Source organism: Neovison vison, chromosome 4, assembly GCF_020171115.1.
Source record: "Neovison vison isolate M4711 chromosome 4, ASM_NN_V1, whole genome shotgun sequence".
In the NCBI taxonomy this organism is placed as follows: Eukaryota; Metazoa; Chordata; class Mammalia; order Carnivora; family Mustelidae; genus Neogale; species Neogale vison.
In genome coordinates this window covers 83228846-83242068 of record NC_058094.1, presented here as the reverse complement: position 1 = coordinate 83242068, position 13223 = coordinate 83228846, and the positions used below count along the sequence as shown (strand labels likewise).

The window sequence follows — 13223 nt, the reverse complement described above, 5'->3', positions numbered from 1 at the left end:
TAGTAGAACTGTTGGTCATGCTCTGTGGTAACACAGTCCATTCATATCTTTGATCTGGGTGGGCATGATTGATAGATGGGACTGTGAAGTCAAATCTAAAGGTATCTTCAGGATGTAGGGGAATAGAGAAGAAGCAGTCCTTTATGCCTATAATGATGGTTGGCTAATTTTTTGGTAGGGTGGTCAGTAATGGTAAGCCTAACTGTATAGGTCCCATGGGTTGTATGGTAGCATTTATTACTCTAAGGTCATGTAGTAGTCTCCATTTTCCAGATTTCTTTTTGATGATAAATATGGGTGTATTAAAAGGAGACATGGATGGTCTTATATGTCCTGCAGCTAATTGTTCCAAGACTAGTTGCTGGGCCGCTTGTAATTTTTCTCGAGAGAGGGGCCACTGAGGGACCCAGACAGTTTTATTGGATATCCAAGTTAATTTGATATAGTCAATGGCCCCTAATGAAAACCCAGACCCATCAGGTTCTCCTTTTTCTGGGGTTCAATCGGGTTGGTGATTCCTTGTTGATTATTCCCTAAACCTTTTCCCCAGATGTGTCCCTGAGCAAGCATAATTGTATTAGCTTGTGGGCTGCTAAATGGTATGTCCAATGTTAATTTTAGATCCATGCCTTCCATGACATCTCTACCCCATAAGTTTACAGGCAAGTGATCTAATATATATGGTTGAACTAAACCTTGGTGTCCTTCATCATCTCTCCAATTTAGTAAAGTAGCACTCCTATCAGGATTAGAGGCAATACCTAAGCCACGCAAAGCTTGGTCAGCCTTTTGTATTGGCCATGCTTTTGGCCAATCTTCCCTTTTGATGATACTCTTATCTGCACCTGTGTCTAAGAGCCCTGTGAATGCTTTACCATTAATATGTAAAGTGGTCATTGGTCTTTCTCTTAGATTTAGCGTAAGGAAGGCACATGGAGTCTCAGTAGATCCTAGGCCTTGATTACCTCTCTCTTTATTGCTGGCCGGGAAATGTGAATGATGGCTGGGCAGAATTAGCAATTGCGCTATACGGTCTCCAGGGGAAATAGAAACAATACCCCGTGGGGATGAGGCAAGAATTTTAATCTCACCTGTAAAGTCAGGATCAATGACTCCGGGTGTAATTTGTAATCCTTTCAGTGCGCTAGAACTTCTACCCAGTAGTAATCCTACAGTTCCCTCGGGTAGTGGTCCACAGACAGTAGTAGGGATTGGCTGAACTCCCGTATCAGGAGTTAATATTGCTCTGGCGGAGGCACAGAGATCCAGTCCTGCGCTTCCTTTTGTTGCTCTACGGAGCTGGAAAGGGGATAGTAGCTCTGAGGGATTGTCTGTATGGCCCCGTATATTTGTGGGCCCCGGGACTGTGGGCCCTGTTTTCCGTTTTTTGGCAGGGGATTCCCTTGGATATCTTGGGTGGATCTACAGTTGCTAGCCCAGTGATTTCCCTTTTTGCATCGAGGACATAGGCCAGGTTTTTTATTGACCTGAGGACAGTCCCGTTTTTTATGACCTGGTTTATTACATTGGAAGCAGAGACCAGGAGATTTGGTAACCTTTGTACCAGTAAAATTAGCGTAAGCCTCTGCCATGACATTAGCTTGGATAACTGATTCATTTATGTCTCTACAGGCCTTTAAATAGGAGGCTAGGTCTTTGTTTTTCCAGGGTCGTATTGCTTCTTTGCACCATTTATTGGCTTGCTCATAGGCTAATTGCTTGACCAGAGGCATAGCCTGATCAACATCCCCAAAAATTCTAGATGCCATTTGGATAAGTCTATCTACAAAATCTGCATATGGTTCATTATTTCCCTGGATAACTTTTGACAATTGACTCTGTAAATCACCTGTGCCTTGTATGGTTTTCCATGCCCTAGCGGCAGCAGTAGCAATTTGCAAATACACTGCAGGTAGAAAATTGATCTGATTTTGATTTCCCGAAAACTGTCCTGTACCAGTCAGCATTTCTAAATTCCAAGCTCCATTCCCAGCTCCCGCATTACGGCGAGCAGTTTCCATACAGTTATCCTGATTTGCTATTTTCCACATAAGATATTGCCCTCCAGACAAGCAAGCTCACGCTAGATTACTCCAGTCTAAAGGTGTTAGGTTTTGTTCTGCGAGAGTCTCGAGTAAGGTAATAGTATAGGCAGCCTGAGGGCCATAAGACATGACTGCCTCTTTTAGCTGTTTTACTTGTTTAATATCTAATGGCTGATGCATGCTATTCCCTTGCTGATCTTGAAAGACTGGTAGGGCTAAGCCTAACTGTCCTCCTATTGAATTCCAATCAGTGACGTCATGTCTATCATGCGAGCAGGCTCCTGGGCAGCTACAATTTATTTCAGGATTATAAGGTGGGGGAGCTAAGACTGCAACAGCTCACAAGATAAGTTGCTTAATTTTTTTGCTAATTCATCCCCTGAAAGCTCTTCTTCCTCTTCTGAAGAGGCCCCCATAGTTGAGGCCTTCGATCATTCCTCTTCTACTTCCTCCAAGACCTGTTCCCCTGCTTGTAGGCTTTCTTTTATAATCTCAGGGGGTCTGGGGCTAAGCAAACAGGATCGTATGAGAGCCCATATAGCGAGTGTGCCAGATGGAAGGGGTTTCTCTTTATCAACCTTCCTAAGATCCTCCCCTAAATGTTCCCATTGTGGAATGTTTAATAATCCTTCATCTAGGAACCAAGGGCTGACTCCTTCTACGGTGCGCAAGAACGCCCGAGCAGTTTTCATTTTCAAAGGAGTTCCATTTGCTTTTAGCAACTCCCACAGAGGCCCTTCCATACATATTCTTGAGACCTCTGAACCCATAGTATTTCAGAAATAAATAGTCAAGAAGCAAAGAAAAGACTAGTCTGCTATCGTCACTAAAGCAGTGAGCTTTCTCAAGATCGTCACTAATACCAGTGAGCTTACATTGCTATCGTCACTAAAACAGTGAACTTTCCTAAAACTTCTCTGGCCAGAATTTTCTTCTAAATAAATTCGTCACTTACCTCAGTGCACTGTTAGAAATGGAGAAAGGAGGCTCCCAGGCGAACTTGAGCCGCCCCCTCCAGCTGCGGTACCGGCAGCAGCAGCCCGCTGCCCAGATCCGCACAAAGTACTCCACACCGAACACCATGATGGTCATGATTTCCAGGATGTAGAGCGCTCCCTCCGAGCTCTTCTTGTACTCCTTGATGGTGGAGAAGACCGACAGCACAAGGCAGAAGACCAGCAGGAACACGTAGGCATGGTGGATGAACGCCCAGCTGCGCGGCCGCTCCAGCACGTTGTACAGGAAATTCTGCAGCTTGCGGTAGAAGGCGTTGCGCTTCGGGGACTTCCCGGCACCCGCGTCTCTGCGCGTGGCTTACTCAGGATGCTGCCGCACTTGGGAGCCTCAGAGCCAGCGATGAGCAGCGCGCCCTCCTGGGTGGAGTTGGGCACGCCGGGGTCCAAGCCCACGAAGCCCACCTTGAGCTTCTAGGGTCCCTGTATGGGCCACCATTTATCGCCATCCAGCAGTGATAATAACGACCCTCCATCCGGTTGGGTTTCAAAAAAGCCCTTTATTTCCTATGGTCATCGCTTATAGAGGGGAGCTAAGCCAATCAGCATAGAGAGCGATATGCATCCACCAATCTTAAGCTTGTTACCAAGTACCCACAGCATAGCAATAGTTCAACAGCCAATAGGTAGTACTTCCTGTTTACGATCAGTCACTCTAGACACACCTTCTGGCAAATCGCCAGGTGCCATTTTACAAAGCTCTGCGGTTGACGGATCTCCGGGCCCCTGGAGCATCCGCCCTCGACAGTTATACAGTTATAGATAACTAAAATTTTAACCTAAGGTCACATAGCTAGTTCATGCTAAACTGGAATTCATCACCAAGTATATCTGAGTTGAAAGCCTGAACTTGTAACCAGCACTCTAAGTTACCTTATATTATTACAATCTGTTTGCATAGTAAACAGATTGAGACTTTATTAAGTTTATTTTACTCATCATAAATAAAACATGAACAAAATGTTAAAAAACCATATTTGCCATGCAGCAGAGTAACCCACAAACTGACTGAATCCTAAACAAATATATAAAAGATAAATGGAATCACTAATAATAATAAGAAAACAGTGAAGAAAGATGTAGGTCACACATAAAGCTGAGTGTGATTTAATCAGATAAAAACCTGGATTCTTACATTGTCTCCTCTTGTCCTAAAGACTCTTTCTGAATTGCATAATCAACATCCCTTCATAAGATATTTACCCACTGTCTGTCTTAGAGTCTGCACCCTGTCTACACCTCTGTGAAAAGTGCTGAGGAGAAGGATTCAGCACATTTCCGTTCATCCAACCACTTTCTGAACATTCTTATTTGGTTTTTTTCTCACTTATGTGCCCCCCAAATTTCTAACATGGCTTTGCTTTGTTCAAACACAAAAGCATGCTCAACTTGGCTCTAATGAAATTCTTAATGAAGTACTATTGAAGAAACTCGATGATAAAATTTTCCAATTCATTTTCTTTAGGTGTATAAGGCATTAACTATTTTGAAGAACTTTCAAACACATGTTATCACAATCAACAGACAACTACTTAGGGCAAGACAGTGTTGAAATAAATGTAGAATTGCATTAAGTTCTGTTAGCAACTCTGTAATGTAGGACCAATAAGTACTGTCCTTATTTTATAGAAAATGACACAGAAACATGGGGACAAGGACCTCTAACCATCTGGTCAACTGGTCAGCTCAGAGTTGTGCCAGCATCTTCAGAGCTCCTGTTCCCTTCTTTACTTTGACATCTGGTACTGTGTGAAATACAGGCTATAATTTCCTAAGCATCTCACCACCGGTCTTTGTTGCCAATTTTCTGATGATGTAGTAAAGAAATTTAATGGAGAACATTTGCTTCTGATAATCAGTTTCCTATTGACACTAAATAAATATGTCCATTCATTTATTCCACAAATATTTATTGTCTTGGAGATAAAGTTATGATGAAAGTATTCTCTAACCTCTGGAATGTTTTATCTAATGGATGAAAAATAGACATTTAAGCCAGCATGGTGATAGATATAAAATTTATATTCAAAATGAGATGAAAGCACTAAATAGGGATTAATTTTACTGAATAATGAATGTGGCTGATTAAAATTTGTAATATCTGGATCCATGATTATATTTCTTCAACCAAATATGGCTTCAAAAGCTGCTTCTGATGAGTACAGAACATGTATTCCTGGGATTTTTTAAATTTATACTTTGTTTTACTCTATGTGACAACTTGAAATCACAATTTCTAATATCCATGTACCACTGTAGTGTAATTTAGTTTGGGAAATTGGTTCTCATGTGAAAATTCCACTTGACCATTTCCAGTCTTGTCTGTGAAGAGTTTTCTTTCTTTTTGTTTTTTTTTTAAAGATTTTATTTATTATTTGACAGAGAGAGATCACAAGTAGGCAGAGAGGCAGGCAGCGAGAGAGAGGGAAGCAGGCTCCCCGCTGAGCAGAGAGCCCGATGCGGGACTTGATCCCAGGACCCTGAGATCATGACCTGAGCTGAAGGCAGCGGCTTAACCCACTGAGCCACCCAGGCACCCCCTGTGAAGAGTTTTTATAAGCTGAATTGTACTGAAAATACAACCATGGTCAAAAACCAAGAGTTGCAAAAACAGACAGTTGTTGGCAAATACTGTAAAATATCCAGGATTTTTCATAACTTGAGATTGAGAGAGGATATTTTGATAAATTGCATTGTGTATGCCTCTTGATCTGGAATTATAGAAAAGTAGGTGTGAATCTCACCACACGAACATAGAAACAAACGTCTTATTTTCTTTTCAAAAGGTATTAAATTTAAATGTGAAACATTTCCTGCTGGTTATATTTAGATCGCTAACAAACACAAGATTATCAGGTTGTCGATGAAATCTGAGCAATTACTACACAAACAAAACACAAGGAAAATGACTAAAATTGAAATAGGGTGGGCAGTGAAATAGCATTTGCTAAAGGATTGAAATCCTGCTTTGAAATGCTATTTGCAAACACTCCAGGTGTTGTGTTGAATGATTGTCTATATGTAGGTCGCCTAGAAAGGCTGTTTGGAATAAAGAAATGAATATAAAAATCAGGAAATGTGGGCTTTCTTCTTCACCCTGATGAATAAACTTGCTTTGAATAGTTAGTCAAATCAGTTTTTCTAATGTTCAATTTATGCAATGTAACATTAAGCAAAAGACTTTATAATTTCCCAAAACTATTTTGCTAGATAAAAAAATAACTGACTTACAGTAGAATTACATACTTGAAGTAAGAAGGCCTGAACTGAAATTCTACATTAGCTGATTTATTAGTTCATCATAAGTAAGTATTTTCAAATATTTAAGCTTCACTTTTTAAACGTTCAATTGTGGATAACTTATACCTAAATTCTCATGTTGCCTATACTCCATGACAACAAGTATTTTTTAAAGAGAACCTTTTTTAAAATTTCATTAGAGACTCAATACAAGCTTATTGATTGTTCATCAGTTTGCTTATCAGTTTGTGGTGCAAGTGATTCTTATTGCATGAATGTCTCTATCACATTAATCAGCTTTGTCTTCATCAGATTTCTAGGAAATATGATTCACTGGGTAAGAGGACTGGAATGCCTTAATAAAGGATCAAGGCCTATTCACATCCCTTTAAGAAAAGGCATATTGGAAAAGCAAGGCTGACTGATATTTTGTCTCTAGTTGAACACCAAGACTCAGACTAGGACTATCATAACTAGGTTAAAGACTAAATAAAAATTATCTGAATGAAGATTTATTTATGTGAAATTTAAACCAAATTGAACACAAAAATTTAAATTTGAAACTGATTAAATAGTGGAAAACATTTGCATATGGCTATGGGACTTTCTTCCAAATTAACTTTACTATTAAAAAAAGAATTTCATTTGCATGTGAGATTTGAATATGGGTGTAGTCTTATATAAAGGCTAAAAACTAAGATTATTTCCCCTAAGACTTTTATTTTTTGATGATATATAATTAAAAAGAATAAAAAGAGACTCCTGGGGCACCTGGGTGGCTCAGTGGGTTAAAGCCTCTGCCTTCAGCTCAGGTCATGATCCCAGAGTCCTGGGATCGAGCCCCGCATCAGGCTCTCTGATCTGCAGGGAGCCTGCTTCCACCTCTCTCTCTCTGCCTGCCTCTCTGCTTACTTGTGATCTCTGCCTGTCAAATAAATAAATAAAATCTTAAAAAAAAAAAAAAAGAGACTCCTGTGTTCTAGAAATAGGGACAAGTTGCTACAGCCAAATAAACTATATATAATGATATTACCTTTATTATACTCTCCTATATTTTTGCTCACTTTATTCACTGCAAATTATAAATAATAAAAACAGCATCTCCATTATCTCAGTTATATTACTTACACACAGAACTGTGAGGAAGTATGAACAAAGGGTGTTATTAGCCCTCAACGAATGACCAAGAGAAATTTAGAAAAAGAATTACTTTGGTGCACCTATGTTAAGATCTGGATTTGCTCTCCATATAATGGATGATCACTTTTTAAAAATCAAGTTTCGTAATAGTCTCACTTATTTAAAAGACAACTAATATTCTTTAAAAAATGTTCTATCAAAAAATGTATACTTAGAATTAAATTCCTCTTAGGAAAAATATCATAAATAATAAATGTTTATTTGAGGGTCAGAAAGTTAAATATTTGGAAAGCCTATATTGTGGCTAATCCTTTACATTAAATTTATTTCTTTTATATATATATATATATATATATATATAACCCTCAATGATGAAAGTTCCTGTGTAAACCATGTCAGTGTTTTAACAATTTTGACTGAGAGAAATTCTAGCTAACATGAAATTCCTTTACTCTGTTTTAACCTGTCAGAGTTACAATTTATGAGTTTGCTTCAGGAAGAAAATTCTACTGGTAGCATTTAAAACAAAACAAAACAAAATTTGTGCTTATGTGTTGTAGCAAAATGGAAGATTGGAAGGAGTTCAATTTGGTAGTAAGCAAGAATTTCTAGCCCTTCACTAGGTCAGCTGATTGTGGTAAGAGGCCAGCCAGATGGTGGTGCATGACACTGAACAGCTTTGGTGAGGAGTATTCACACTTAACCTGTCAGTCCTCACTAGGATAGCTATTGAGGAGAGACAGACAGTGAAGTAGATTAACAGTGCAATAATCAGGGACGTGAGGACTAAGGCAATAACTGTTCTTTCCTTCCTTTAAAATTTTGATAATTTGTTAAATACAGCTTTTTGCATAATTTTTACTTTTAAATATTGGTATTTAAATATTATTTGCCTTGATTTTTTTTTTTCAATTCTTAAGATTTTGTGCCTAATGCAAGCAGGAAAGCCTATGATGAGATAAATTCCAGCATAATCTCTCTGGAGATAGGCAGGTCTTGATACGGGAAGACCTTTTACTGGTAGAAACCAGGGACAACTCCTGGGATTGTGTTTTGAGGGTTCTTGGCCAAGCAGGCTGGCATGTAAGACTTTTGAAAAAGCAAGGATTCATTGACTTGGACAGTTCCTTGGGATACGGGCTTTAGTAACCTGGCAAGGATCCCAGAAGACTGATAAGCCTGCGGCTGGAGTGTCCTAAAAGCCTGGAAGTGTAGTAAAGTTGAAATTGTGAGTGGTCCCAGCAGACAGGAGAGGAAGGAATAGATTCTGGGAAAAAAGATACATGGGAATGAAGATAATGCAAGGCCAGACACTGACTGACTGGCAATGTTCCATGGAAGACCCAGATGAAATACGATTTCCCAGCAGCATCAGTGATGTCTTGGTGAAAGGAGTCTGCTAGTGGCTCTCTTCTGCAGGCCGACTATGGTGGCAGGCATGCACAGACACATGCTCACTCATAGCCAAGGGCATGGAGGCTACTGGGCAGCTATGAAACACCAGGAACCAGAGGTTAAACTGCTCTCAGGCCTTGCAAGCTCGCAGAAGCAACCCAGTGACTGACCTTGGAAAGTGGCAGAGATGGAGTTTTTTTGATAATACATACAAAGCCACTAGGAACACTGGCATACAAGCCTTTGAATGAACATGTGTTTTCATTTTCTTGGATTAATGTCTGAGAATGTGAAGACTGTTAGTTAACATTTTAAGAAACTGTTACATTTTTTTTCAAAGTTACAGATGTTCCTGATAAGTTGCCAACAATTGATAAGGCCAGTCTTTTGTCATTTTGTCTATTCTAATAGGTGTGCTGTGGCATTGCATTGGAGTTTAACTTGCATTTCCATTATGAATAAATGCTATTATGAGCATCTTCTCATGTGCCTATTCACCATCACAATATTATTTTTAATGAAGCATTTGTTACATTTTTGCACATTTTATTATTGTGTTTATTAATTGAGTCTAAGAACTCTTTATGTATTCTGAATTTGTGTCCTTTATGTGCTTAGCAAATATATTTTACTAGTCTGTGCCTTGTATTTTTCATAAAGACTTCATTTTTTTGGATCAAAAAATCCAAAAAAGTTTCACAGGTTCATAGTAGATTGAGGGGAAGGTACAGAGATTTCCCATATACACCCTCCCTTCAAACATCCATAGCCTCCTCCATTGTCAACATAACTCATATTAAAGGCACATCATAATTATCTAAAGTCCATGGTTTACTGTAAGTTCAGTCTTAACATCATTGATTCTATGGGTTTGGACAAATGTGTAACAACATGTATCCATCATTATAATAAAGATTATTTTCACTGCCCAACAAATCCTCTGTTGTCTGATTACTCACTCCACCTCCCCCACAACCCTGGAAACCACCATCTCTTTATTGTCTCCATACTTTTGCCTTATCCAGAAATTCATATAACTGGGATGATACACTGTAACCTTTTCAGATTGGCTTTTTTTTACTTAGTAATATGTATTTATGTTTTCTTTATACCTGCTCATAGTTTGATAGCTTGTTTCTCTTGATCATTGAATAATATTCTGTTATTTGGATATACCACATTTTATTAATCCATTTACCTACAGGACATCTTGATTACATCCATGTTCTGGCAATTATGAATAATGTTGCTATAAGCATCCATGTGCAGGTCTTTGTGTGGATATCTTTTCAATTTATGTAGATAAATACCAAGGAGTATTGTTTCTGGATCATGTAGTAAGAGTAGATTTAGTTTTAAACGAAACCACCAAATAGTCATTCAAATTGGCTGTACTATTTTACATTACCTCCAGCAATGTATGAGGTTTCCCGTTCTTCTACATCCTCAGCAGTATTTGGGGTTATTAGTGCTCTATGCTTTGGCCATTCTAACTGGTGTATAGTGGTATCCTACTGTTATTTTAATTTGCACTTCTTTGATGTATTATGATGTTGAACATTCTTTTATATCCTTATTTGCTATCTTTATAACTTTTTTGGTAAGGTATCTGTTAAGGTCTTCATTCCATTTTTAATCAGGTTGTTTTCCTATTATTGAGTCCAAGAGTTTGTTTCGTTTTTTTCTCTTTAATATTTTGGATAACAGTCTTTTATCACATGTGTCTTTTGCAAATATTTTCTGCCAGTCTTTGGCTTATTGTCTAATTTTCTTGATTCTGTGCAGAGCATACATTTTTAATTTTAATGAACTCTTGATTATTTGTTTCATGTATCATATCTTTGGTATTATATCTAAAAAGGCATCACCATGCCCAAGATCATCTGAAATTTCTCTTATGTTACCTTTGTAGGAGTTTTAAAGTTTTGCATTTTATGTTTCTGGGTTTATGGTTTGGTGTCTGACATTAATTTGGGGGCAATTCTCAGTCATTATGTGTTTTGAGTATTTCTTATTTCTTTCTCTTTCTTCCCCTTCAGGTTTTCTCATGCAAATATTACACCTTTGTAGTTGTCCTATAGTACTTGGGTTTTTGTTTTTGCCTTGTTTTTTTAGTTTTTTTTGGGGGGTTGGGGTTTTTGTTGTTTTGTTTTGTTTTTGTTTTTTGGGTGTTTTTTTTTTTTGCTTTTCACTTTACAAGGATTCTATTGATATAACTTCTAGCTCAGATATTCTTTCCTCAACCATATCCAGTCTACTAATAAGCCCATCAAAGAATTCTTTAACTCTATTATAGTTTTTTTAGTCTTTAACATTTCTTTTTAGTTTTTTCCTAAGATTTTCATAGCTCTTCTTATATTTTCCATCTGCTCTTGCATGCTATTTTGCCTATTAAACCCCTTAGCATATTAATCACAGTATTTAAATTCCCTATCTGTTAATTTTAGCATCCTAGCCATGTCTGGTGCTGATGCTTGCTTTGTGTCTTCAAATTGTGTTTTCACCTTTTGGTATGACTTGTGAGTTTTTCTTGATAGCCAGACAGGACATACTGAGTATAAGAAAGTAATGTAAGTGGGCTTATAGTAGTGTAGTGGTGAGGTGTGGGTCAAGAGAAAGTGTGTAGTCTTATGATTAGTTGTCAGTCATTTAGTACGCTTATGTTTCTGGACTGTGAACATTTCAAGTGCTTCTTGGTATTTTTATCCTCAGTTATGTAGGACAGGATGGCTAGACTGGGCTGAAGTTAGGTACTTCCTTTCCCCAGGCCACTTAGTTTCTGATAATATCCTCGTAGGTTAGGCTCTGATTAACCTGTTTCCTCTGAGGGCATCCCCCCCACCTTTTTTTAATTCAATTAGGCAACATATAGTACATCATTATTTTCAGACGTAGTGTTCAATGATTTATCAGTTGTATATAACATCCTTACTCATCACACCATATGATTACCCCTCACCCCCACTGACATCCCCTCCAGCAACTATCAGTTTATTTCCTATAGTTAAGAGTCTTACTATTTACATCAAGGCAGATTTTCTATGAATAACAGAGTATTCTGGAGTCTTTCAGAATGGTTTCTTTTCCCTTGACCCTGCCAGAAGTCTGAGAATATTTTTCTCTGATCATTACTCTGGAAATCTGGTAAAATTTACTCCTGAAAGTAAAGTTCACATATTGTGTGGGCTAGCTCTCCAGTCCCCAGGTCCGCTAGGATCTTTAACTCTCAGTATTGTGCACACTGAACCTCCAGCAATGCATAAATTGCAGTGAGGTTTCTTAACCTGGCACTTGTTCCTGTGATAGTTTCACTAGTGAGTATCTGGTCTGGGAAGCGGCAACTCCCTCTATTCTCCTGTCTATCCAATCCTTTGGGGTAGTGGTTTCCCCTGTGTCTTCCTCTCTCATGGATCCAAGGAAAGTTGTTGATTTTTTACTGTTCAGCTTGTTGCCTTTCGTCATGATAAAATGGTGATTTTCAAGCTTCTTAAATATGGGACTGGAAATGGAAGTCTGGCTTGTCTCTTCATTATCACAAAAATATCTTTCAAAAAGTAGAAATTTAAAATTTTGAGGAACCTAGTTAATGATTTTTTTCTCTTCTCTCTCTCTCTCTCTCTTTTTTTTTTTGGATGTGCCATTATTGTCATATTTAAGGAATCTTTGCCTAATTATAGGTCAAAACTATTTTCTCCTATGTTTTAATTTCTAAAAAGTCTTTTTTTTTTTTTTTACTTTATATTTAGGTCTATGGATCAAAGTTTTAGTTATTATTTTTGTTTGTTGTGTTTTTTGTATATGGATAAGCAGTTGCTTCAGTGACATATATAGGTGTGGAGTGTGTGTGTCTGTGTGTATGTAATGTTTTGTTTTGTTTTTTGGAAAATTTCTCTTTCTCCACTGAATTATTTAACTTTTCTTAGATACACATGTTAGCCATAGACATATGGATGTATGAAAGTCTCTTTATTCTGTTCCGTTGCTGTATTTTTTATCATGATACCAATGTCATAACTTTTTTCAAAGTCATAAATTTTTAATTTTTAAATTAAGCCTTGAGATAGGTGGTATTAGTCCTCTAACTTTAGTTTTTTTCAGAATACTTTATTTTATTTTGGGTTATTTTCATTTCCATACTACTGATAGAATATGCTCTTTGAATTTTACAAAAAGTCTGCTGGGATTTTTATTAGTATTGGATTGAATCTATAAATTAATTCGGAAAGAATTGAAATCTTAACATTATTTAATTTTCTAATCCACAAAATTTCTTTCTTCCTATTTATATAATTTTAATTATCTCATCACTGTTTGACAGCTTTAATCTAAGTCCTATATATCTTTTATCAGTTTTATCCCTATTTTATATCTCTAATTATTTCATGCTATT

General features: G+C 37.6%; 1 protein-coding gene across 1 annotated transcript; it reads right to left on the bottom strand.

Annotated features, from left to right (window-relative positions):
* Positions 1–456: 456 nt before the first annotated feature.
* Positions 457–897, bottom strand: LOC122905361 (endogenous retrovirus group K member 19 Pro protein-like). Its single transcript, XM_044246987.1, has one exon. The coding sequence runs from the start codon at positions 895–897 to the stop codon at positions 457–459; it is 441 nt and encodes a 146-aa protein (XP_044102922.1).
* Between the last annotated feature and the right edge of the window lie 12326 nt (positions 898–13223).